The sequence below is a fragment of the Solea solea genome, chromosome 14 (genome assembly GCF_958295425.1).
Source record: "Solea solea chromosome 14, fSolSol10.1, whole genome shotgun sequence".
NCBI lineage: Eukaryota > Metazoa > Chordata > Actinopteri > Pleuronectiformes > Soleidae > Solea > Solea solea.
Window position 1 is genome coordinate 946,869 of NC_081147.1, and position 27,387 is coordinate 974,255.

Consider the following 27,387-nt stretch of genomic DNA (forward strand, 5'->3'; position numbering starts at 1 on the left):
AAGGGCCCAAAAAAAATCTCCTGTGACCTGTTTGTGGGTCCCCGACCCAGACTTTGGGAATCCCTGTGTTACATGGCGAGAAAATCTCGACTTCAGTGTCCTATTATAAGTCATGTGACAAGAAGGAGCCAATCAAGTCTTGTTGTGGTCGCTTAGCAACGGCAGAAGCAAATTTCAACGCAACCTTGGACAGAATGAAACATGTGACAAAAACTAGCATGAATGTTCATGTTCCCCAGAGGATGAACGGATGAACTCCCTGATGTTTGTGTCATTTCTGTTTTTGTGGAACCAGATTATTAATCTGCACTGAATGTTTTTGCTCCTCAGTTAATGACGATGCTGTCAGTGAGGGCTGTGACCTCTAGGGGTCGCTAACGCAACAGTTAATGCTGGAAAAAATCCCATTTTTCACTTCACCAGGCTTCTTTTGTTTTGATCTCCGTGGTTTAATTTCACCGACGCACAAACACAAAAGCTCACGTCGAGTTTTCATTTCACGGCGCACACGAGCGACGACAGCGTGAAGAATAGCATCTCGTCTCGGATTGGATTCACTCACAGACTCGCGCTCTCGCTCTGGTTCTGGATGAATTGCTTGTTGTTGCTGCTGCTTCTGAATGTTTCTGCTCCAGAGAAAGAACTAAATAATAAGAATAATAATAAGAATAAGAATAAAAATGTCTTTATAACTCGGCACCGTCGGTGATGCGCTAGAGTCCAGGTTTCTGCGGCGTAGCGGCAAACGCCGCGGCACCGCCGTCCGGCTCTTGTACGGAGGTTTTTCTCTGGTCCGTGATCTGGATCCTCCGTCACTGTCTGGTGTATTTACAGATCTGTACACTGAAGAAAAGACCAAAAAATACCAAACTGAAGAAACTCCGACGAGCGGGAAAAAGCCGTGCGCTGTGCAAACGTCCGTCGCTAGCTTGATCGGATTCGGCTCGAACTGTATTTTCCAACGACAACAAAAATAATCCAAAATAATCCAAAATGAGGATAAGATAGCATGACACAGTATATTTAAGTAGGATTTACAAGAAGTTCTTTCCCTTCTCTCCCCCCCGCCCCTGGCCCCGCCCCAAAAAGTCTTTTTTTTCCTACAAAAACCAAAAACGACGCAGAAAAAAAAAATCCAAGAGTTTCCCATAAATTATCACAACAATGTGTCGTAGTTTACATTCCGAGTTTGACTTTTTCTATTTTACATTTGATTGGTTTCTAGAGGTGGTGGGAGGGGCGGGGTTGGGTGTGGCAGTGGGCGGGGTCTAAAGCCTTGTACAGACGATGCAGTTATAAAAACTGAGAAAAAGGCGGGGGGGGGGGGGGGGGGGGGGGGAGTGGGCGCTGCGGCACTGCGAGTAATAGGCACAGGGGGGCGACAGTGAGCAGGTGGGGGAGGAGCCGGGATGTGGAGGCGGGGGTTACGGTGGAGGGCGGCGCCCTCACAGGTAGATCTCTCGTTTAGACGCCGTCTGGCCGGTCGGGGTGGAGGCGGAGTGATACTCCACTGCCTGACTCAGCGGAATCTCCTCCAATCCGCAGTCTTTCACAGACGAGTCTCCGCCCCCCGGGTAGGCACTGCTGTACGGGGTCATGAAGCGCATGTTGGCCACTTTGGAAGCGCCAGCGCTTACGGCGCCACAAGTGCCGCCGCTCACGGCGCCACAAGTGCTGCCGCGCTCCTCCATCATCAGGGGCTTGGGGCTGCCGTTGGCCATCAGCGCCTCCTGCCCGTCCATCTCCTGGTAAGGCACGAAGGTGGAGAGCTTCGGGGCGTTCTTGGCGCTCACTTTGCGGGTGGGGGACGGCTGGCCGGGCATCCAGCACGAGTCGGAGTGGCCGAACTCGGTGCACTCGTGGGTGCAGTTACCGGTCATCGCCACGTCGGGGAGGGGCCTGAGGTCTGCGGAGAAGAAGAAGAAGAAGAAGAGAAGGATGAGTGACCTGGAAACAGATGATGAGCGACAGGAAGTGTTGTTCACCACAAGGGGGAAGCAAACTCAACAAGTACGACTAAAACTGGAGACACGGTGACGGCTGCTGACGTGTTCCTCCACGGTGTTCTGCAGTTTCTGCCTTGAATTTAATCCGCTTTTATTTTCCCCTCCGTCTCCATTTTATTGTGTATTATGTTTAGTATTATTATTATTATTATTGCGACGTGTGTCCTCGCATGTAGATGATTGTTTGTGCTCGGCTCCATTTTATCCTTTACAAAACAATTTCCTCTCGGACGAGAAAGCGGGGAAGTGAAGTCGATCGTGAGCAGATTGTGTTTGACAGCAGGCAGATTCTGTGTGTGTGTGTGTGTGTGTGTAAATATCTGCTTTTTGTTTCCTTAAAACCCACAAATATGTGTATGTGTGTGTGTGTGTGAGAGAGTGGTGTCACACTTCAGCTGCAAACTGGCTGATTAAAACTGTCATTATCCCTTTATCCACACACAGGCTTCTCTCTCTCTCTCTCTCTCTCGCTTCAACGGAGAAAATTTAATTAAAGCTCAGTGTGTAGTTTTAAAGTCACTAATAGTTCACAAAGTGCCAGGAACGCGGTTTAATCTGAGGCTGAAGCTGAGCATGAAACACGATCGGCTTCATTCAAAAGCAGCAGCAGCAGCTCAGGTTCGTTAAAAACCATCATTATGACGCACAAACACACAATTAACACAAAAATAACAACATTATGAGCTTAAATTAATCACTTTACGGCCACGATATCTACGTCACACGTTCACGTCTTCATCTCACTGTGAGACGGACTTTTCCAACAGGAAACTGAAGTTCGTGAACCGCTCACTCTCTCACACCAAACCTCATAGAGAAAACCAGTGATTTTAACATCACAGCACACAGGAGCTGCTGATCCACTGCTGCCTCCATCACTAAGTTCAACTTTGTTATTTTGTCAATTCGGCTTTTGAAATATTTAATTTAGACTTAATTCATTGACACAAAGTGACCACACGAGGCAGCAGTAGACCAGCAGCTCCTGTGTCCCCGTGAGCTTAAATCACTGATTTTCTCTATGGGGTTTGGTGTGGTGTCTTCTCGTTAAGTTTGATCCAACGTCCTGTCTCCAGTTTTTGACGGATCAATGTGATTTTTTCACGACAGGTAGGTGATCACTCGAGTATGTTCACATTACATTTTGGTAAGAATCCGCCCACTGATGACGTCACAACGGACAAGAATGTAATCACGTACTACGGATTTTAACGTAACGCGGTTCAGTTCTCTGTCGAAACTCATCGGACGGATCCAGAAAGTTCTTCTGGATCCAGTGGAAACGTAAATATTTCAGGAGTTGGTTCATTAAACGTGTTTTAAAGACGTCTAACGGTCAGTTTTTGCAGACGTGGAATGAAATAAAGACTTTTTCAGTTTCCTTCCTCTGTTGTCGTCATGGTTTTTCCGTCGCCGTTGTCGTCGGGAGTGAAGTTTGGAGTTTGTTCATCAGTCAAAAAAAAAAAAAAACCCTCCTGCTGACGACGTCAGGTTCACAGGGAGGAAAAAAAAAGAAGCACTTATTCAACACATGACTTCACATTTCTGCAAGCACGCCGCTTTTGCATGGGAAACGCTTTCAAAACCCAAATCCACGGGCGCTCGTGAGAATGTGGGGAGTTAAATATAAAAAAAATTGATAATAAATAAATAAATAAAATGAATAAAGGAGGCACCGCGGCCACGACTCAGCACTCGCCGGGATTACAGCGAACACATCATCGACCGGCGAGCGCGCGGAGCGAGGAGCGAGGAGCCCGCGCTTCCTGCTCCTGCTGCAGAAATAAAAAAGGAGGGCAATGAATTTCAATTATGCATGAAGTGAAGGAGCCATTTTAGGGAAATAAGCGCCGCTTTTTTTTTTTTGGTCCCAAGAGGAATGACCGCTCGCCGGAGTCAAAGAATCATGTGACGAGTAAAAAAGGTTCTTTTATGTGAAAGCATCGAGATTTCGGACTCAATCTGTGACCTTTGATATCTTAAGAATGTGTTTCACGTCTTTATCTCAATGTTAGACGGACTTTTCCTGCAGGAAACTCAAGTTTCTGTTGCTTATGGAAACCACTCACTCTCCCACACCAAAGCCCATAGAGAAAATCAGTGATTTTAACATCACAGCGCACAGGAGCTGCTGATCCACTGCTGCCTCCATCACTAAGTTCAAATGTCTTATTTTGTCAATTCGGCTTTTGTATTCCTTCGTTCAGATTGACCGCAGTGACATAAAGTGACCACACGAGGCAGCAGCAGACCAGCAGCTCCTGTGTCCCCACAGGTAAAATCACTGATTTTCTCTATGGGGTTTGGTGTGAGAGACAAAGTGACACAAACTTCAACCCCGTGTGACGTCACGCGGAGTAAAAACCAGGAACAAAGAAAAAGAGAAAAGGTTATTTTGTGTGAACGCATGAAGATATCTGACTCCGCCCGTGACCTTTTCTACTTCCACCTCATTTAAATGCAAACGCTGTCACTTCCTGTCGTCTCAGAATCTCACACACAAGAGAAGAGAAGGAGGAAATCAGACGAGTTTAGACGCGACAACCTTACAGGAAATTACACATCTGTTGGATTTTTGTAATTATTGTGGAAAACCCTAACCCTTTAATACAATTGTTTTTAAATTACAGTGAAATATTCTTATTATGTACAATAAAACTTAGCAGTTTTTTATATATAATTACAATATTTCTTTCATTTTATTACTACTGTGTAAGATACCTCAACTCTAATAAAAAATATCAGACTTTATAGGATTAAAAAAGACTTAAAAACTTAGATATATTGTTATACAGGATAATATGTGCATAATTTATATTTTATATATAAACATAGAAATGATTTTATGATAAACAATAAAATTCAGGGTAATTTAAAAATGGGATTAACTGAATGAAATTGTTGTGATATAATGAAAATACAATACTTTAAAAATATCTATATCTATATCTATAACTAAACAATTATTAATTCCAAAATTCACTTTTATTTTATAAGAAAATATATCTAACGATTTTTATATTATAACTGTAATAGGATTTAAATGAAAATATAAATATACAATGTAAAGAATATAAAGACACACACAAATTCTTGCATTTTTCAATTTTTCCCAAATGTAAAAATAATAATTAATTAATTCATCAACAACTATTTTTCTTTAAAAAAATAATACATTTGTTCCATTTTCTACAGTTTGTTTTTGTCATTTGACCAAAAGAATCAACAGATGAATCATTAATGAAAAGAATCGTTAGTTTCAGCCGTAAATGATTCATCAACTCGTGTTTTTAATGATTTATATCGTTTTAGCTGCAGAAGAAGAAAAAAGACATCAATATTTGACTCTTTTCTTCCAGAGAGCTGCACAAACACACGATTCCACAAATAATGACAATAAAATAAAACGGGATTCTTATTTGACCTTAATATTGTCGTTATTCTTTATTTCACTTTTATTTTCATCCACCTTTTATTTCATCAACGACCAAAGCAAACTCCGCCTCCTGTGAAGCGACTCGGGGATAAACGTGATTGTGATTTACAGCAGAATAAAAAAGGATGTGTTTGTTATTCACACAAAACAAAACACAACACAACTGTTTGCCCCAAACTGGCCCGAGGCGACGCCGCTCCTGAGGCCAGGAAGTCAGAAGAAATAACAAAATAAAAGCACCAGATTATGATCCGTCACATTAAACACGTACATGTCACATGTTACTTAACGTTATTACGATCAGTGTGAACCTGACGCCCGAGGCAGCGGAACACGGTCATGTGACCATGACTCAGCTGTTTGTTTTTCACTGATTATTTAAATCTGAGAGACTTTTATTCTGAAAGGGCTTTCAGAATCTTCCCACGGGATTTTATACCAAAAAAATCTACGTCAGTTTACGAAGTCTTTATCTCACTGTTAGACAGACTTTAAAACACTCACTCTCCCACACCAAACCCCATAGAGAAAATCAGTGATTTAAGCTGTGGGGACACAGGAGCTGCTGGTCCTCTGCTGCCTCGTGTGGTCACTTTGTGTCACTGACGTGAATCTGAACGTTTGATTTTAAATGCCGAATTCTGTAAAATAACACGTTTAAACTCATGGTAGTTACGTTACTGTTCTTACTGTTATTCAACAACTCCTGTGTGTGTGTGATGTTAAAATCACTGGTTTTCTCTATGGGCTTTGGTGTGGGAGAGTGAGTGGTTCACAAACGTCTGTCTCACAGTGAGACAAAGACGTGGACGTGTGACGTAGATATCGCAGACTTAAGCTGACGTAGATTAAAGGTTCATAGTGTCAAAATATACGAGGAATTATATTTAATTTGGCAGAAATTGAAGATAAAATGACAAGATTTCATTGATTCGTTGACGACTGAACTTCCTACATCTTCACCACAACCCGACTGAAGTCTTCCTCGCCCCTTATCTCCGTCACTGCTCAGAACCGAAATGTTCGTCACAAACCGAGGAACAAGAGGGTGACGGAGCTGATGAAGCAGGGAGTGACAGTTCTGAAGTATGAGATACTGTCAGAGCTGTGAGCGCCCCCTGCTGCTGACAACCAGCGACTCCATGTTCTTCATCAGTAACTTCATGGAAGTTTAAGAAGTTCTTCCGTGACCCTGCAGAGAAGAAAAGTGCTCTCTGTCTGTCTCTCTGTCTGTCTGTCTCTCTGTATCTGTCTCTCTCTCGCCGTATTCAAGGTTCCCTGCGTCAGTGGAGGCAGGTTTCCCATCTTCACTCCTGAGTTCCAGTTAACCCCGGGGGCCCCTCGCTCGCCCCGACGGCCTCTCTCTCTGCATAATACACTCCACTACCTTGGTCGCCGTTTCTTTTTTTTCTCTTTTTTACGGTCAAACTAATTAGATTTCAGAGTCCTCACTTGGGGAAGATGTCAGTGGTACGAAATGGAAATCATTTCCAGATGAGTATCTGACATTTTACGCTGTCAGCTGGAGTAAAGAGCCCGAGCGGATTGGCTCTCTCTCCTCCTCCTCTTCTCTTCCACTCCATCACTTCCTCCTCACACAGATATGCTAAACCCCGGCTCTTCCTCTTGCCGCTCAGTCGTGGCGATAACTGTACACAAAAGAGAGCGCTTCTCTTTTCCTTTTTTTCTCCCGCTGCTTCTGCTTGAAGTGTTAATGTGTTTAATTACTTTGAAGCACGCTCACATATGTGTGTGTGTGTGTGTGTGTGTGTGGGTTACAGTTAAAGCTGTGGCAAGAAAAACCTTCAATTAACGCCTTCTCTGCAGCAATCACAATGTCTCCAGTTTATCATATGGAAACAATTGAGGAGGAGGAGCTTAGAGAAAGTGAAGAAGAAACAATCACACACACACACACACACACACACACACAGGAGTCTACAGTCCTTGTCAGGACCAGGTTTTTGGTCTCCATGAGATTGAAACCTTTTGACTCTCCCACACCAAACCTCATAGAGAAAATCAGTGATTTAAGCTCACGAGGACACAGGAGCTGCTGGTCTACCGCTGCCTCGTGTGGTCACTTTGTGTCACTGAAGTCAATCTGAACAAAGATTTTCAAAAGCCGAATTCACTAAATAAGACATTTGGACTTAGTGATGGAGGCAGCAGTGGATCAACAGCTCCTGTGAACTCCTGTGTGCTGTGATGTTAAAATCGCTGGTTTTCTCTATGGGGTTTGGTGTGGGAGAGTGAGCGCTTTACAGTTCATGTTTTAACATCTCACTTCACATCCACCTTTTTAAAGACGACCTCTTTCACAACAGTGAATCTTTTGACAGACTTGTCCCGCGTCAGGACGTCTCACTCGGTCTCAGGGCGGTGGACAGGAGGACGCGCGTGTCCATCACTGTGTTGTTTCCACCGTCGTCACGTTTGACAGGTTTTTCTTCCCCGTTTTAAACGCGACGACGGTGGAAATGTTAATAGGAACAGAGAGTTCGGCACAAACTGACACAGCAGGATCACTGTGCTGCAGGAGGACACTGCTGTGTGTGTGTGTGTGTGTGTGTGTGCGTGTGCGTGTGCAGCGTTATTGAACTCAGAGCACCAAACTGGAGGTGGTGTGTGAACATGAATACAGATGGAGGTTTGCAGAGGTGTGAGTGTGTGTGAGCATCACTACTCTGCGTGTCTCCTCCACACACACACACACACACACACTGTAGTTATTTCACAGGGAAATATTAAAGCTCCCGTCAGTAATTTTCTCCTTGTGTGTCACTGACTGACCCGCCCACCTGCACATGCACTTCCTGTCCTCGCGAACATTTTCTACGACAGTTATGGAATGACAATGTTCCAAAAATATCGAAGGAAATTAAAGATAAAAAATGTGTATTTTAGCCCACAGGTGGAGGAGGCGGGACATATCGTTAGCTGTGTTAGCAGTTGTTGCTAGATTTTCCCGATGTTTTACCAATGTTACAAAAACACGCTTTATTCCAGGGATCTGGGGGTGGAGCTTTAACCAGAGAGCCTTCAGGTGGAGGAGGCGGGACATATCGTTAGCTGTGTTAGCAGTTGTTGCTAGCGTTTCCCGATGTTTTACCAATGTTACAAAAACACGCTTTATTCCAGGGATCTGGGGGTGGAGCTTTAACCAGAGAGCCTTCAGGTGGAGGAGGCGGGACAAATCGTAAGCTGTGTTAGCAGTTGTTGCTAGCGTTTCCCGATGTTTTACCAATGTTACAAAAACACGCTTTATTCCAGGGATCTGGGGGTGGAGCTTCAACCAGAGAGCCTACAGGTGGAGGAGGCGGGACATATCGTTAGCTGTGTAAGCAGTTGTTGCCAGCTTTTCCACACCTTAGCTTTAAGGCTAATTCGTGCTCAACTTTAGAGTCATAGACGGCATTTTACGTGCATCAGAACGGCAACAAAAACTTGTTGCCAACATTGCAAAAACACGACGTCCAGTGTTTAGCATGCTAATGCTAACTTTTCTCACACGTCTCTGACTCCCGAGGTTTACGCTTCTTTAACGTTCTGCGTTAGATTTCGCGATAAACCTTCAGAGAAAAAGTCGTGAAAACAAACACGCAAAGGAAGCGGCAGAGCTAATGTTACCGATGTTACAAACCACGCCTTCATTTGGGGGCGGAGTTTAGACCAGAGAGTTCACAGGACGATAGATGTAATAAAATCAATGTTTTTCATAATTTCCTTGCTTCCTTTGCTTGCCTCCTCCCTCCCTCCCTCCCTCGCTGACCCGTCGTCTGACTCTAATTAAACTTTGGGGCAGATTAAGTTTAACGCTTAAACAACTTATTACTTTTGGGGAAATTAAATTAGCCGGCAATTAATGAATCAATTGACACAAAGCTGAGGAGAGAGGAGACGATGGGAGGGAACGAGGGAGGGAGGGAAGGAAGGAAGAGAAGTGTTGGCAGAAAATGAAGGAAGAGACTAGATTTTAGACTTTTCGGTGTCGTTTGCTCTTTCACTAATTAGCAGAAGATCAAAATCATTTGTTTTTTTTCCTTTTCAAAGATTTTCATGTTTTCAGCCAAATCACCGCCTCCCTCTCTCCCTCTCTCCCTCCCTCTCTCGTCTTTCTTCTTCTCGTTTATTCAGGCTTCTGAAAAACTCTGTCGCGTTTGCCGACGTTTACTCGTACGAGCAGGATCTTTACCCTGATTTAAAAAAATAAACAGTAAAGATCAAGAGGTGGACGATGGACAAACAGATGTTTAAGGTGGTGTTGGTAAAATAGGTACTCCCAAACTGTAGGGGGAGCTCTGTAGAGGAAAAAGACAAACATTTCTTCTCCATTTGTACCCGTTTTACGTCCGTCCCTAACATTATCTCCGTCATTAGAACTACAATTCTCTGTTGCGTCTTTTGCGTTGATATGGACGTCGCACACCACTTCCTCTAGAGGGCAGCACTGAGTTGTGGGCGTCGACAAACACAACGTAGAGCCGCTGAATGTAAGTCGTCCCATTCACGGGGAAAGTTTCATAAATCCTCTTTGAAACTTTCCAGACTTTACTTCTTTGTCATTTTCTTGACTCTATACTGCCCCCCCACCACTTCTGGTGGTTTTGGTCTAAATTGAACACAGGAGTCCACAGAGTCGGCCATGTTTTTATGCTACACGTGGGCTAATGTGAAGACATATATACAAACTTACACTGTTTTCTTAGTGTTTTATTTGTATTTAAATTTGTATTTTATTTTGCTGGTAACTTTAAGCAGATTTTATTTGGCTCGAATTCTTAAAAACTAGCTTTTAAATTTAGCCGCATTCTGAATGAAATGTGCCTTAAAACTAGAAAAAATGGATCAAAATGTACATTTTTTTTATCACAAGCAAAGGAATTCTGTCCTCTCTTAAAAAGGAGTCTTTCTTTACTTGATTAAGCCGAATTTAGGAATATTGACACACACACACACACACACACACCAACTGTTTTAGCTTGTAACTGGTAATTAAAACCTAAAGTAAGCGGTAATATCTTAATTTCTCCCTTTTTTAAGGCAAAAAACAAGTACATTTTCCTAAATTTAGATCAATGTTTGACAAAAATAAAAAAACAAAAACAAAATGAGCCTTAAAACTGGACAAAAACAAGGAAAAATTGGTCAAGATGTAAGTTTGACTCATCACAAGCTAAAGAAATTTATTTTACTTGATTTAGTCGAATTTAAGAATATTTACACACGGACACCAACTGTTTTAGCTTGTAACTGGTAATTAAACTGGTTCATTTTACTCAATGTTAAAAAGAGACAAAACCAACCACAGTAAAGCTTCGAGAAAATGAGCTGGAAACTGCGACGGGAATTTTTTTTTTTATTTATTATTTGCAGCATTTTGTATTTGAGAGAGAAAATGAACCAAAGCCGCTGCAATAGAAAAACGCCTGAAGCTACATCAAGTACAATAACACAGCAGCTTCTCCTGACCATCAATATTTGACCACCACACTGCGTGTGCGTGCGTGTGTGTGTGTGTGTGTGTGTGTGCGTCTCATTAAAGATGCAGAGGAACATGGTTTGTGTTTGCTTTGAATGCACAAACTGACCTGAATACACAAACTGAGCTGGCAACAGCAGCACATCTGCATCTGTTTAAAGGCAAACAATCACTCGCTCTCGCCGCCGCCGCTCACTTTATTTGATTTATTTTTAAGTAATAATAAAAAAGAAAAACTAGGTCTCACTTTATTAATTTGACGCAGAGGTGGAAAGAAAGACTCGCCGCCTCGTTTACGGAGATAAATGACCGGCGAGACGTCCCGCGACGACGCTACATTCTCATTTTCAGACACTGTTGAGATCATTTGACACGAGCTCCCGGTGCCTCACACTATTTTTACTCCAAACTGAGATTTGACTTTTATTTTCTTGAATGAAAACTATTTGTGTTTTACAGCCGTGACTAAAAATATCCAGCCAGTGCTAAAACACGGCAGGAAGTCCTCAAAACAAAGGTCAAATATGCTACGACACTGTGTTAAAACATGACACTGTGCTAAAATATGCTACGACACTGCGTTAAAACATGGCACTGCGCTAAAATATGCTACGACACTGCGTTAAAACATGACACTGTGCTAAAATATGCTACGACACTGCGTTAAAACATGACACTGCGCTAAAATATGCTACGACACTGCGTTAAAACATGACACTGCGCTAAAATATGCTACGTCACTGCGTTCAAACATGACACTGCGCTAAAATATGCTAGATCACTGCGTTTAAACATGACACTGCGCTAAAATATGCTACGACACTGCGTTAAAACATGACACTGCACTAAAATATGCTACGACACTGCGTTAAAACATGACACTGTGCTAAAATATGCTACGACACTGCCTTAAAACATGACACTGCGTTTAAATATGCTACGTCACTGTGTTTAAAATATGACACTGCGCTAAAATATGCTACGACACTGCGTTAAAACATGACACTGCGTTAAAATATGAAACATCACTATCAAAACAGTGGAAATGTCCCTTTAAATACTCGATCTCACTGTAAAACTAACGTAACTTTTTTTTACAGTGCAGAATGAGCACATAAAGGATTTCCAGTCAAACGTTTAAATAAGACCAGGCTGAAAAAATTAAATTCCATAAACGACTTCCTCGTGTAGAATTAAGGAAATAATGAGCTTCTTATCTCACACTTTCCTCCTGCGACTTCACGTCCTCACATGTGGACACCTGAGTCCGTGAATGTCTCCACGTGGACACCTGGGAGTCTATTATCGTTTCTCTGAGTGGAGACCTGTGAGACCTGTGAGACCGTTACTGTCTCCAAACACAAACACCTCAGGGATCATTATCGTCTCTAAGTGGACGACCGTGTCCATTATTATTCCTGCATGGACACCAGGAGCTTTATTATCTTCTATAAGTGGAAACCTCAGTCTAAATCTGTCTCTGCATAGTTACAGGTCCACGACTTGTGTCTTCTATGGTCTGTGTATAGCAATTATGGACACTTATGTCTCTGTTTGGTCCCTCAAGTGCACTTTTAAGTGTATCTTTTGCATTAAAATTCATTATCCTCTCTTTGTGGACACCTATGTCCATGTTATGTCTCTGTTTGGACACTCTAGTCATTTTTTTTAAGTACAGCTGGACATTTACATTCATTATCGTCTTTTTGAGGACACCTATGTCCATGGTTTTAAGTTTATCTGAACATCTAAGTCTGAAATCGTCCCCCTCTGGACATTAACGTCCATTTTCTGTCTCAGTTTGGACACAAAAGTAAATTTTTTTTAACTTTACCTGGACATCTATGTATGTCCATTATTGTCTCAGATAATTGTCCCATTATCCGTGGACACGTTGCCACGATGACATCACTCCCAGTTCCGACTTCTGACGTAAATGGAACGCAGTGTTTGTCGCTCGAGAGACAAACAAACATTCCAGGAAGCAGTTTTTAGGTTTTAATTCTGCTGTGTGTGTGTGTGTGTGCGTTTGGTGTGTGTGTGTGTGTGTGTGTGCACGTGTGTGTGTGTGTGTGTTCCCGCTTTAATGTCGCTGCTCACACTGAACTCACACACCTGTCAATGTTGTTTTCCATGCATCAAAAAAACCCCGACTGCTGTTTACGCCTGTCACCCAAAGCTCTGTGACCCCGCCCCCCGCCCCGCCCCCCTCCCGTCCTGACTGTAAATAACATCCCGCCGACAGCGGGATGAAACAAACGATGAGTTAATTGATAAAAGACAAAAACCTGAAGATCAGATCTGAGGAAAAGACGGAATTAGACGCGAGGTGAAAAGAATCTGAAGAAGAAGAAGAAGAAGAATCTGAAGAAGAAGAAAACGGCGAGCAGTCAATTATTAATAGTCACACACACACACACACACACACACATACTTGTACTCACAGCCCTGTGGAATCAGCTACTATGAAGGAAAAATTCAATTATCCGACAAAAGTGAATAAATTTGCAGCATCAGAGCCCGAGGCTGAAGCCGCCGCCGCCGTTTCCCTGCATGCATCTGGGGATCATGGTGTGTGTGTGTGTGTGTGAGGAGGTGAGGGGGTGAGGCTTATTAATGGGACCTCACAATCTTCTTCCTCTGTCACTCTCTGTGTGTGTGTGTGTGTGTAATTACGAGCGGCCGATGTTCCAGTTAAAGCCTCCGAGTCTTAAAGAAGAGAAATGGGACGCGTCCCCACAGAAACGGGATTTTAAAGTCAGTTAAAGACCAGAATAAAAAAAATAAAAATAAAATAACTCGTCAACTAAGCAGAGAAGTGAAGAACTTTACCTGCTTTTCATTTATTTATCACTGTTTTACATAAACACGCGACGTCATCAGGTTCACCTGTCCGTCAAAACAACGCTCAAATAAAGCCGCGACGAGAGCAACGAGACGGAACCGTGTTCGGGCTCCACTGTCATACGTAATCTATGTAATCCATAATCTATCTACATGAATCTATGTAATACGTAATCTATAACACACATCTGAACATGACGTCTGTGTTTCACCGTTGAATACGTAAACTACGTAACCCATAATCTGTCTGTGTAATTAACGTATTCCTTCATTTAAAACTTAGTCTGACAGTAGAGTCTGATCCTGCACACACACACACACACATCTGATTTTTAACAGTTTTCACATTTATAAGATTATCTTGATAATCTGATAATAATAAAGTTTTTGTGAGTAAAAAACAGCCGTCACGTCGCTGTAATCCTAAACTGATTAGGATTAAATTCCTTTGACAGGATGTGGAGAATTTTTGAATCCTCTGTTTTGAACGACTTCCCAGATCTGAACTAAACTAAGTTTAAGATTAATAATCTTATGATTTAACTTGATTCAAAGCATTCATTTTCATAAAGAAGCAAAATTATCTGATGTTTTTGCTAAAAAGTTTTTGTTTTGATGTTTAAAACGTCACGTTCCAGTTATGAATGAATGAATGTCAGTTTAAAGTAAAATGAAAGAGCGTTCTCCACAGAAAACGATCCTGACAGATGAAAATGTCCTAACACAGCCACCGTACAGCGATCAAACACTGGTTTCCTGCGCTGTCACTCGCACACGTCCGTCAGTCGTCAGTCACGTTCCCGCGCTCGTCACGTCTGTCTGTCTCTCCCGTGTTTTCCCCGCGACGCCTGTCAGCGTCTCCGCTTCCGAGCCACTTCCTGTCGTGATGGGACGGTCTGTACCTGCGGGCGACGCCTCCTCGCTCAGCTGAGCGGTGCCGCAGACAGATTGATGCCGACACGTATGACCGACCGCGGGAAACGACATGTGAGTAAATCTTGTTTGGAAATTTGTTCTTATTTACGCGACAACAGACGTCAGCGCTGATTTGTCTCTTTATTTATTTATTTAATAAAAGAAGAGGAAACCATGAAGTTTGGGGGTTTGTAGACGTGAAAACTTCATTATCTTAAGTCTACGATATCTTTAAGAACACGTTCACGTCTTTATCTCACTGTTAGACATCGTTTTTTTAAAAAGTTTGTAAACCACTCACTCTCCCACACCAAACCCCATAGAGAAAATCAGTGATTTTAGCTGGCGGGGACACAGGAGCTGCTGGTCCTCTGCTGCCTCGTGTGGTCACTCTGTGTCACTGAAGTTAATTTGAGAGATTTTCAAATGCCGAATTGACAAAATAAGACATTTGAAGTTAGTGATGGAGGCAGCAGTGGATCAGCAGCTCCTGTGAACTCCTGTGTGCTGTGACGTTAAAATCACTGGTTTTCTCTATGGGGTTTGGTGTGGGAGAGTGAGTGGCTATCATGTCAACGAGTGAAAAGGAAAAATGACAGAAATGGAAAAATGGAAAGAGGAGATTTATTTCTCAGTCTTGTGGAAACACTCGAGCAAAACGAGGAAGATAATAAATTTTAACTACGCTCCTTTTCTTTTTTATGTTTACTCATAAATTCAGACGACACCAGAGATTTACGGCCCTGCTTCCTTCAACAGCGATGTTTCACTTTTAAATGTAAAAGAAGAAAAAAAAGCTTCAAATCATGAAGAGACCGAAACTAGATCAACTTTGTCTGTCGTTTCCTGAAGAGAAACTAACTTTACTGACGTTTGAAATCAAGTAATAAAGTGTGACACAGCTAGCTGCTGCTGCTGCTGCTGCTGCTGCTGCTACTACTGCTGCTGCTGCTGCTGCTGCTGCTGCTGCTCTCTGGAGGGAAAAACTCGCCTCAACATCTAAAAACCTCCTGCAGCTGCTCAGAGAAGGATCCGCACCGTCGCACCGACGTTGCGTCGTCGTCCATTTGTGCAGCAGATGTGACGGAAAGTCTCCAAAGCAAGACGTCAAACTCAGAGCGGAACACAACACACACACACTCTATATGTGTGTGTGTGAATATGGAGAAGTCGTCGACAGGAGACGAGACTCTGAGGAAGTTTTCTGTTTTTCTACTTTGACCGATCATGTCTAAGTGAAGTTTGGTAAACAGTCCAAAAGTTACGGAACACAGCGTCTGAAAAACCTCAACCAAAAAACTTAACATTTTACTCAATAAACTGACGAGGTTTTAGCCCGAAGATCTGGACCTTTAGATATTAGCGAGAAATGAATTTGTCGTCCGAAGAAACCGAAAGAATTGCGACTTTTGACAAAGAAACAACTGTTTTTATCAACCCACCTCAAATATTTCCGGCGTACGTAAGAAGACGTGGTACGCTAAGATATTCTGACGTCCGACGTCTTCCTGGTGTTATTTTATGCGTGAATATGGAGAGATTGTCGACGGGACGATTTCTACTTTGACCGATCATGTTTGAGCGATGTTTGGTAAACAGTCCAAAAGTTACGGAACACAGCGTCCGAAAAACCTTGCGTAGATCGACCAAAAAACTCAATATTTAACGCAAGTAACTGACGAGGTTTTAGGCCAAAGATCTGGACCTTTAGATATTAGCGAGAAATGAATTTGTCGTCCGAAGAAACCGAAAGAATTACGACTTTTGACCAAACTACCTTAAATATTTCCGGCGTACGTAAGAAGACGTGGTACGCTAAGATATTCTGACGTCCGACGTCTTCCTGGTGTTATTTTATGCGTGAATATGGAGAGATTGTCGACGGGACGATTTCTACTTTGACCGATCATGTTTGAGCGATGTTTGGTAAACAGTCCAAAAGTTACGGAACACAGCGTCCGAAAAACCTTGCGTAGATCGACCAAAAAACTCAATATTTAACGCAAGTAACTGACGAGGTTTTAGCCCAAAGATCTGGACCTTTAGATATTAGCGAGAAATGAATTTGTCGTTCAAAGAAACTGAAAGAATTGCGACTTTTGACAAAGAAACAACTGTTTTTATCAAACCACCTTAAATATTTCCGGCGTATGTTAGAAGACGCGGTACGCTGCTGTCCGAAGTCTTACAGGTGTCTTTTTATGCGTGAATATGGAGAGACTGTCGACGGGGCGATTTCTACTTTGACCAATCACGTTTGAGCGAAGTTTGGTAACAATTCAAAAGATACGGAACACAGCGTCTGAAAAACCTCACGTAGATCGACCAAAAAACTAAATATTTAACTTAATAAACTGACGGGGTTTAAGCCCGAAGATCTGGACCCTGTCACTCAATATTAGCGAGAAATGAACTCGTCGTCTGAAGAAACCGAAACAATTGCGACTTTTGACACTAAATTAGAAACACAATAATAATAATAATCCTGATTTAGGTCCGCCAGAGTCCACCAGAGTCCACCAGAGTCCGTCTCCTCTTTTCTTTACAGTCAGAAAAAGAAAGGAAAACAAGCGACAAAAGGAAAAATACAAACACAGACTCAAGAGAGTCCAGTGTGATTCTGAGCCTGAGGCCAGAACTGAACTTTACACACACACACACACACACACACACACACAGACACACACACACACACACACACACACATTACATTTCTCTGAGCTGCTTCTCGGAGTTCAAAGGTCAACACAAACCCTGCAGCTAAACCCAAACACAACTGTGTGGGTTGCCTCATACTGTACCTGTGTGTGTGTGTGTGTTTACTGTCATAAACACTGACCTTGTCAGGACCAGTCGTCCTCATTGAGACCAAAAATCTGGTCCTAATGAGGCAGAACCTCATGTCTGTCCTGTGTGTGTGTGTGTGTGTGTGTCAAACATATGGTCCGTCGTGTAACAAGATGCTGACCAGCTCTTCTCTCCTGCATCCAAATGAGCTCACACACACACACACACACACGTGTCTTCTTTGGTAACCTTTGACCTCTCTATAGTCACTTTAATGTAAACAAACTATAAATAGAAACGTGTGTGTGTGTGTGTGTGTGTAAAAGTCCGAGTACATCTAAATGAGCGACGGGAAGGTGGAGGACGAACCTGAATCCCATTTTCTGCATCGCTTCACTCGACGCGGCGGGGGACACGCGGGGGACACGCGGGGGGGACGTCCACCTGTTTGACCAGGAGGAACATGGAGACACCTGACCTGACCTTTGCTTTAAGACAACAAAATAAAGTTGGGCAGCGCGGTTATATACGCGGAACATCAACGTTTCATGGACATATATATATATATATAAATATTATATATCTATACATACAGTAGATAACACACGAGGACAGCTCAGTGTTGTTGTTGTTATTGACGGTCAGTGATGACAGGACGCCGCGAGACGCTGTCACAGCTTCTTATTTCTGTTTTTCTCGCATCGTGTCTCGTTTGTGTCGCCGGGTAAAATACGATGAAACACTTCCCGCCTCTTCTGAAGAGTGATTAAAGTGTCGCGCCGCCTCCTTTTTTTTTTCCACACGAGACGCTTTACAGTTGACAAAGTGGATTTAAATACATGAGGAAATGCAGTTTAGGTTCATTTGAAGTGTGGTTGTGTTGTACTGTGTTTCACTCTCAGTGAAAACAAGGACAAACTGGGTTTTAGCCTCTTAGCTAAAGACTGCTGTCTTAAAAACGACATCAGTTTACGTCTACGATGTTTTAAGAACACGTTCACGTCTTTATCTCACTGTGAGACACACTTTTACAACAGGAAACTGAAGTTCGTAGACCGTAAATTCTCCCACACCAAACCCCATAGAGAAAATCGACGATTTAACATCACAGCACACAGGAGTTGTTGATCCACTGCTGCCTCCTTTACCAAGTTCAAATGTCTTAATTTGTCAATTCGGCTTTTGTAATATTCCATTTAGACTTGATTTAGTGACACAAAGTGACCACACGAGGCAGCAGAGGACCAGTAGCTCCTGTGTCCCCACGAGCTAAAATCACTGATTTTCTCAATGGGGTTTGGTGTGGGAGAGTGAGTGCTTTACAAACTTTGTCTAACAGCGAGATAAAGACGTGATCGTGTTCTTAAAACATCGTAGACTCAAACGTTGAAGATCAGTTTCAAACTAAAGTCAGATATTCAGTTGAGCTTCATGAGAAACTGGCTGATCAACACCAGAGAACGTCTCAGTCTTCTAACCACAGATTAGACAGAAGTTCATTTACAAACGGTGTATTTTTAAACATATTTATTCACAGATATATCTTTGTTCAGCTTTGTCACGCAATTAATTTCACGGTATCGGAAAGTGACGATCCCTGAAGGCGTCATCTTTCTCACACACACACACACACACAGTCACAGCAAGACTAACATGTGGTTCAGGATTAGAGCTGATAATTAGAGAAGTTTGACTCCATATCACTTTAGTTTCTCTCGTATGTTTCAGTCTGAGTTCATATGATCTTCAGTTGTTGTTTGTTGCCTTGTCTCGCACACACGGCCCATGGGAATGTTAGATTTTGGCAAAAGGAATAAAACGATTCATTAACATTGGGATCAGGTGTGAAATAAAGAAAAACGCTGGGATCTGTTTTAAATCAAAGCTCAAAAACCACATTTCCATGAAGAAAAATCATCAGATTTAACATTTAGTTTCACTGAGCTCCAGTATTTTATTCCAGATTTTCTTCAGGCACAGAAAACGAGGCGATATATTACTTTTATATATTTTTTTGGACAGTTTCATTTTGTCAGATTTTTTGTTACATCTTCTATAAAACAAGTGCCGTAGCAGAAGTGGCTCGTTTAGTGATATATCGCATATGTCGCATTTCTATTAATATCTCTTTCATTTCTTATCCAAACAAATTCAAATTCAGCGCTGCACTCACTGGTGTCCTCAGAAAGTCACCTGCCATTTTGAAACTTTAAGTCGAATTGGGAATTTTAAGTAGAATTGGGAATTATAAGTAGATTTGGGGATTTTAAGTAGAATTTGAGTAGGTTTTGGAATTATAAGTAGAAATTGGAACTATAAGTAGAATTTGGAACAATAAGTAGAATTTCGAATTAGAAGTAGAATTTGAGTAAGTTTTGGAATTATAAGTCGATTTTGGAATTATAAGTAGAATTTGGAACTTTAAGAAGATTTTGGAATTAGAAGTAGAATTTGGAATTAGAAGTAGATTTTGGAATTAGAAGTAGAATTTGAGTAAGTTTTGGAATTATGAGTAGATTTTGGAATTATAAGTACACATTGGAACTTAAAGTACATTTTGGAATTGTAAGTATAATTTCGAATTATAAGTAGATTTTGGGATTTTAAGTAGAATTTGGAACTATAAGTAGATTTGGGGATTTTAAGTAGAATTGGGGATTTTAAGTAGAATTTGGAACTATAAGTAGATTTTGGGATTTTAAGTAGAATTATTTGGAATTATAAGTAGATTTTGGGATTTTAAGTAGAATTAGGAATTATAAATTTTTAAGTCTTTTTAACTTTGATCCACAGTTGGTCATTGTTGGCTTTGATTCTTGTGTCGGACGTCGTGCTCATGACTCTTCAGTGACGACACTCTCTGACCAATCACTGTCCCTCCGTCTGTTGATGTCACATTTAAGTATCGGCTCAGCTGAACCTCGTCACAGCAGGAACTAAAACAAACACCAGGAACCAGGTTCTGTCCCGAAGTCGAGCCGGAATCTGGGAAATCGAAAAACTTTGACCGTCCGAGTTTGTTTGAGTTCAGTCAAACTGACGTCAGTGGTTTTCAAAGGAAGGATTTTGTTGTCGTGGTGAAATTCTAACAAGTCAAATCTCAGACAGACTGAGAGCTCAGCGCTCACTCAGGCCGTGTTTTACAGCTCGCCCTCTGGCAGCCATGTTGGAAACCCGCGACTCAGCAGCGGCTGAACGCGGAAAAATCTGCCGACGTCCGCGCTTCGCTCAGGCTCCGTTTGATGGGTTTGGACGGGAGCTCGGGAGCGTCGTGTACCTGCTGCTGCCGTGTCATTTCCTGTATCAGCTTAAACACACACACACACACACACGCTCTGCCTCTAATAGACCCGTCAGCTCAGTGCACACAACAGCAGTCAGACTCAGACCAGATGTTCAGATGAGGAAACAGCGTGAGCCTCAGATGCTGCTGCTGTTCGGACACGGATCGCACTCGTCCTCCTCTAATTGGCCGGCGCTGACCTGAGCCGCGGTGATGGAGTCACCTCCACGCTCGTTAGATATGCAGATTTACACTGAGAGTGAGAGGAAGGGAGAGAGGGTGGTTTTACTTGCTTATTTAAATATTTGGTATTTTTATTTGACCTTTATTTTTTTTCTTTTGCGAGGAGGGCTAATAAAATCATAAAACCAAACTGCTCTGTGGAGAGAGTGGAAGGTAAACCCTATAAAATCTAAATAATTAAGGATAAAAAACCTATTTTGTGATGTTATTCAATTCAAATTCAATATATAAAGATTGTGTTTGTCCACAGGGGGCCGCTACAAGGGCTTGGCGTACTGGAACAAGTCTGAGTTTCTTTTCTGCATTTTCTGGAGTTGTGACCAAATCTCAAAACAGTTGTATTGATATTAATAAATCTCATGTTGGTTGATGACAATAAAAAAAATGCCGATGTACGTTGATATTGAGTTAAAAATCTGTGAAATGTTACATTAAATCTGGCTTTTAAAAACTGATTTGTAAATATTAATTAGTGGCACTTTTTGTCCCAAAGGTGCCGAGTGTAACATTTAGAATCAAAATCATGGTCATGGAGTTTGACTGTTTTGTGATTTTATTCAATTGAAAATCAATAAAAAAGAGAGTCGAGAATGTTTCGTAAATGTTCCGTATGACCATGAAAACCACGTCATGTGACTGAGGTGGCAAAAAACTAATCAAACTAAAAGTTGATTTGTCAGGATTCATTAGTGACACTTTTTGTCCTAAAAGCTCCGAGTGTAACATTAAGAATTCGATTCAAAATGTCGTTGAGCACATTTATGGAATTGGCTCAGGTTTTTCAATAATCCGCACCTACACTTAAAAAAACACAAATAAACAAAAACAGGATCGGCACAAATAAAATATACGACCCATAAACGTGCTTTTATGAGTGTAAAATCGCTTTGGATCCAAATGTTTCTACGCCATTTGTGTGAAAAGCTACAACTTTCACAAACGTTGATGCAATTTACAGTCTCACCACTAGGTGTCCCCAACTCTTACACAGTAGACCTTTAAACTATTAAAACTGAACTTTTAATACATTCTTGAATAGATTTGCGATGCAAAGAAACGACGTTATTCCAAAACAGAGTAAAAAAACAGTATTAATGAATATTATTTGTATTTCTTTCTCACGACTGTTGTGTCTTTACAACAATGACTAAAAAAAAGGACAAAGAAATGAGATTTTGTCCTCTACAGATCGTCAACGCGTCCTCTAAGCTGTCGATCACTCCAGTTTTTTCTACAGTGACTTTCAAAGACCCGCCCTGTTATTTCCATGTTAATTTGTCTCATTATAGACGTTTTCATCGTGGCACGCCACACTCTCACCCAGTGCATGCTGGGATAGTCTCCGCCCCGTGACCCTGAACGGAGCGCCAAAGAGGATATAGACGGTGGATGGATGGAGCCATTTAAATGCAAATTGAATTAATCACCTTATAAAATGTTTCTAAATGCATTGATTAAGCAATCGATTATCGTTGAAAGAGCTGAAAAGTCTGTAATTACCTCCCGGCTCGCTCACATTAGCGCCGCCGCCGCCGCCACCGCGCACCCGAGTCAGGCTGTAATTTGACATCAGGGTGTAAATGTGAGGAGGGAAATGATGGAGGCCGTCGACGGAAAAACCCCGCGCCGTCACGCGAGGGGGAAATGATGTGGGCGGGATAATGAAGGGACTTTTATGCAAAGTGTCGGGTGTCATGGCGAAAAGGCTCCGACTCACTCATCTCCGTGAAGCTATAATGACGCGTGAAGGACTCCTTCAGGTTCGTTCTGACGTGATTGGGAGTGATTTATTGGCAGCTCGCGGTGATTAACATCAGATTATCTTCTCCAGGAAAACTGTGGCGTCTTCAGCGCCGCTGCCGCCGCGGTCGCTCACCTCACCGCGCAGTCAGGAGGCCGTGTTAGCACCGAGCCATATGTTACAGAGCTGCAGCTGTGGCTCCACAAAGCATCATCATCATCATCACCGTCGTCTTCCACCGCCTCCTCACTGTGTCGTCAACATCAATGAGCCAGAGAGAAGCATTAAAGTGGAGATAAAACACCGTGCTTTTATTTTATAACTGAGGCAACATTTAGCACCACGATAAAACTCCACGTTTTACTGGACTCACTTTTACTCCTCGTAACTTTTTTTCGCCAGTAAAAGTTGCTGAAGTTGGTTTGATAAATGGATAAAAGAAGAAGAACCAGAGGAGGAGGATTTTCTGTGTTTTTACTGCACCAAGGTGGCGCTAAACCTGTAGCTGCTATGGTCCCCAAACATCCTGTGAGCAGCGTTATAGCTGCTAGCTGCTAATGTCAAACCAGAGGCTAGCAAGCAGCAGCAGTATCTGCTAACATCAAATACCTCAAATATGCCACAGTGTTTGGCTACAGTAGCTACCAATGCTTAGCAAATATGCCACAGTGTCTGGCTACAGTAGCTACCAATGCTTAACATCTGGCTACAGTAGCTGCTAATGTTGCTAAACATCTGGCTACAGTAGTTGCCATTGCTAAATATTAGGCTACAGTAGCTGTCACTGCCAAATATCTGGCTACAGTAGCTGCTAACCCTAAGCAAATATGCCACAGTGTCTGGCTACAGTAAAAACGTGCAGCTAGCTGGCAGTAGCTGTAGCAATGATTAGCTTTACTGACAGAAAGGACATTAAAACATTATTTCAGCGCCCCCAGTGGTAAAATGGTTTTCCTTCACGTTCTCATACAGAAGCAGAACATTCTTTGCGACGTCATCACTCACACATGACTGCACCCTAGTGGTAAGAAGCTGTAATGCAACAATTTTTGTAGTAAAAACATTTGAATATTTTTGATTTAGTTTGTTGAAAAAATGAAATGAACTCAACTCCGTCAACACTCACTCACTCACGGACGACGTTAGCGCCCCCTGTGGTTCAGAGCTGTAACTGCCGTGAACACTCACACACTCACGGGGAGAGCGAGGTCGAGCCGCAGCGTCTCAGATACAGATCATGTGTTAATGCCAGCGGGAAACTGGGTCAGTGTGTTCATGTGTTCATACGTGTGTGTGTGTGTGTGTGTGGTGACACTCACTCACACACTTCTTCTTTCTCAGCTGATGTGATTCTGATTTCCTTTTTTCAATCTCCCTCTCTCTCTATCTCTCTCTCTCATAGTCTCTCCTTTGTAAACGGATCCTTCATTTGCATTTGGACGAGAGCAAATAAGGCGTTTGGGGGCGAGCGACAGAGAGAGGGAGAGAGAGAGGGAGGGGGAGAGAGAGAGAGAGAGAGAGAGAGAGAGGGAATCTGATTACCATACATAACGAGGCCTTTGATGCAAGGAAACTGAAAACACAGCAGATTTATTTATTGAGTTAGTTTCATATGTTGAATCCAGGAAGTCAGTTATGAGTTGGATCGAGATTCTTTCCGTTTCATTTCGCTCTATTTTTAAATTCCCATCTCCCACTTCCGATGTAAATAAAACGCAGGAGTTGCTTATTTTGCTAATGTTGCTAAAGCAGAGTTTAAAGGTTCAATGTGTGACCGTGTTTATGTTCTTTAATGAATCTCGGCCATCTTGTGCTGACGTGACAGAAGCTAACTATGCAAATGAGGGAGAAAGGCTCCGCCCACACAAAGCTGACACACAAACCAACGAAGAAGAACACGGGAAGAGGACGGCAGATCATCGGGATCTTCGCGAGTCGTCAGGTTTGTTGATTTGGAACGTGAGGGCCACCGTAGTTCCCCGACACACTCGCAATCTGCAGTCTGACCATTAGATGTCACTAATTCTTCTTCTTTTTCTTATTTCTTGTTTTTAAAGCTACTTTTTTATTACGTTGGGATTATTATTTTTCTCCGATGTTGCACTCTTGAAATTTGGAGGTCGAGTTCGCAAAAAAATGCGACTGTGGGCACAAACCCGTTCTAAGCCTCAGGGCTCTATAGCGCCCCCAGAAGTCGGGTCATGGTCAGACAAAAGTGTGTCGGGCTTACTCCAAAGTTTCTTGAGGGATTTTTGGGGGATTTTTTGACAAAATGGCCAAAATTGCGTTAAATGCTAAATCTTTTTTTTTTTTTCCATTGTGTCTAAGTCGCACATAGTTGTTCCGGTTTTAACCAAACTTGGTAAACTCGTCGCTCTCATGAGTCCGAACAAATTTCTAATGTACTTCCATTAGCTCCGCCCACCCAGAAGTCGGCCATTTTGGAACAAACAAAAATGGCTAGTCGCTCGTTGAGCTAGCCGCGTACATATGTCGTAACGCCGCTCCTTTCAGAGCGAATGAGCGGCCGCGTACCCGTGAAAACTGTGTTTCATTCCTGTTTGGTTCAAAACTAACAATCGCCGTCACTTTTATGCCAAATTTTACGGAAATGAAAGAAGAAGAAACTAGAACGAGAGAGCGAGAGACGAACAATCGTCGCCAAACTTTGATTTTTCCCCCTCAAATCAAACTAAAGCAAAAAAAAGCATCTTCTCTTCTCCAGGATTGTGTTTTCCCTCTCTCTCTCTCTCTCTCTTGCTGTCTCTCGCTCTGCTTTTCTAATCTGCGATGCAAAAGAATTAAAGCGTGGAGACGAGCTGTTATCTCTGGCACGCAGCACCAGAAACAAAGAGTTAGAGAGAGAGAGAGAGAGAGAGAGAATAGGCCAGAGCTGAATAATGAATCAAACACACTCCAGAGCCTTTTTACATTTCCTATACTTCACCTTAAATATTGAGAGGCCTACTTTTCTCCTCCTGAGCAAACAGAAAAATGGAAACTTTCAAGAATCCAGGGCACGAGTGAAGGACGGACGGACGGAGGGATGGACGGAGGGTTTCTCCAGCTCCTCGCTTTGTTTCGTTTGCCGGCGACACTGACTGATGTTGTTTTTGTACTTTTACACGCCGCTCGCCCGCTGACATTTTGCATAATGTGGACTGAAACGACTGATGTGAGCAGCTGGACGGCCGGTGATGAATGCTGGGAAGTCTCAGCGTGGGGAGAGGGAGGGAGGCGGGGCTGACAGATCGGCGGGGGAGAGCGAACGGGGTGTGGAGACGTCAGGAAGAGGGAAAGTGAATCCGGATGATGAAGATTCCCCGCGTTGAGACCGGCGTTTTTTCATCACGGATCACAGATTCACGATTCTAGAGAAAAGTAACACAACCACCAACACTCACCGCTGCGAGAAGACGACAAAACAACACCAGGGTCCATAGAAAAAAACAGGGATTTAAGCTCGCGGGGACACAGGAGCTGCTGGTCCTCTGCTGCCTCGTGTGGTCACTTTGTGTCACTGAAGTCAATCTGAACGAAGGATTTAATAAGCCGAATTGACAAAATAAGATATTTGAACTTAGTGATGGAGGCAGCAGTGGATCAACAACTCCTGTGTGCTGTGATGTTAAAATCACTGGTTTTCTCTATGGGCTTTGGTGTGGGAGAGTGAGTGGTTTACAAACTTCAGTTTCCTGTTGTAAAAATGTGTCTAACAATGAGATAAAGACGTGAACGTCGTCTTAAGACGTCGTAGATTTAAGATTAAGTGGATTTGATTCAGTGAGTCTTTTGTTAAGTGGCTAAAATCTGTTTTTAAACACTCCACACCAAACCCCATAGAGAAAACCAGTGATTTTAACATCACAGCACACAGGAGTCGTTTAATAACAGTAAGAACAGTAACTTTACAACCGTGAGTTCAAATATCTTATTTAGTCAATTCGGCTTTTGAAATCCTTCGTTCAGATTAAAAACAGTGACACAAAGTGACCACACGAGGCAGCGGAGGACCAGCAGCTCCTGTGTCCCCGTGAGCTTAAATCACTGGTTTTCTCTATGGGGTTTGGTGTGGGAGAGCGAGTGCTTTACAAACTCCCGTTTCCTGTTGGAAAACAGTGACATAAAGACGTGAACGTGTTCCTAAGACGTCACAGACTTACACTCACATAGATTTTGACTTTGTTAAGTGGCTAAAACCAGTTTTTCCGTGTTGTTTTAGCGCCTTCAGGTCAAGGCCGCTACTTCCCTAATTAGCAACGACACAGACCCCGGATGTCAGTGGGGGGGGGGGGGGGGGGGGCGTTCCCAGTGTGGCGACGGCCGCGTTCCAAACTATCCGCCGAGGACGCCGCGTCCACAGAGACCCAACACCAGCGCGGAGCTCAGGAGGGAGCGAGCGGACGCACAGTCCTCGTTAAGGTTACCGACTCTGCTGGTGACGCGCAGATGACAAGGACAATTTACTGCATGGCTGCATCTGCTTGTCATTGAGCAGACGGATGAAAACGCACACACACACACACACACACACACACACAGTGGGCAAATTAAGTTTAATAAGAGAAGATGAAACTTTGTGATCCCTGCGGGGAAATTAGCGAGGTCACAGCGGCAGAGAGGGAGAGGATGGAAATGAAGAACAGAGCA

At 42.7% G+C, this 27,387-nt stretch overlaps 1 protein-coding gene across 3 annotated transcripts in view; it reads right to left on the minus strand.

Annotated features, from left to right (window-relative positions):
* Positions 1-1,336: 1,336 nt before the first annotated feature.
* Positions 1,337-27,387, minus strand: part of LOC131472439 (protocadherin-1-like) — a 160,123-nt gene continuing 134,072 nt past the window's right edge. For 2 of the 3 annotated variants that reach the window (XM_058649616.1, XM_058649618.1), the window contains exon 5: positions 1,337-1,906. In XM_058649616.1, the coding sequence (XP_058505599.1) occupies positions 1,446-1,906 (461 nt within the window). In that variant the 3' untranslated portion in view covers positions 1,337-1,445. The remainder of the gene's footprint in view (positions 1,907-27,387) is intronic. The other variant, XM_058649620.1, reaches the window with a different exon arrangement.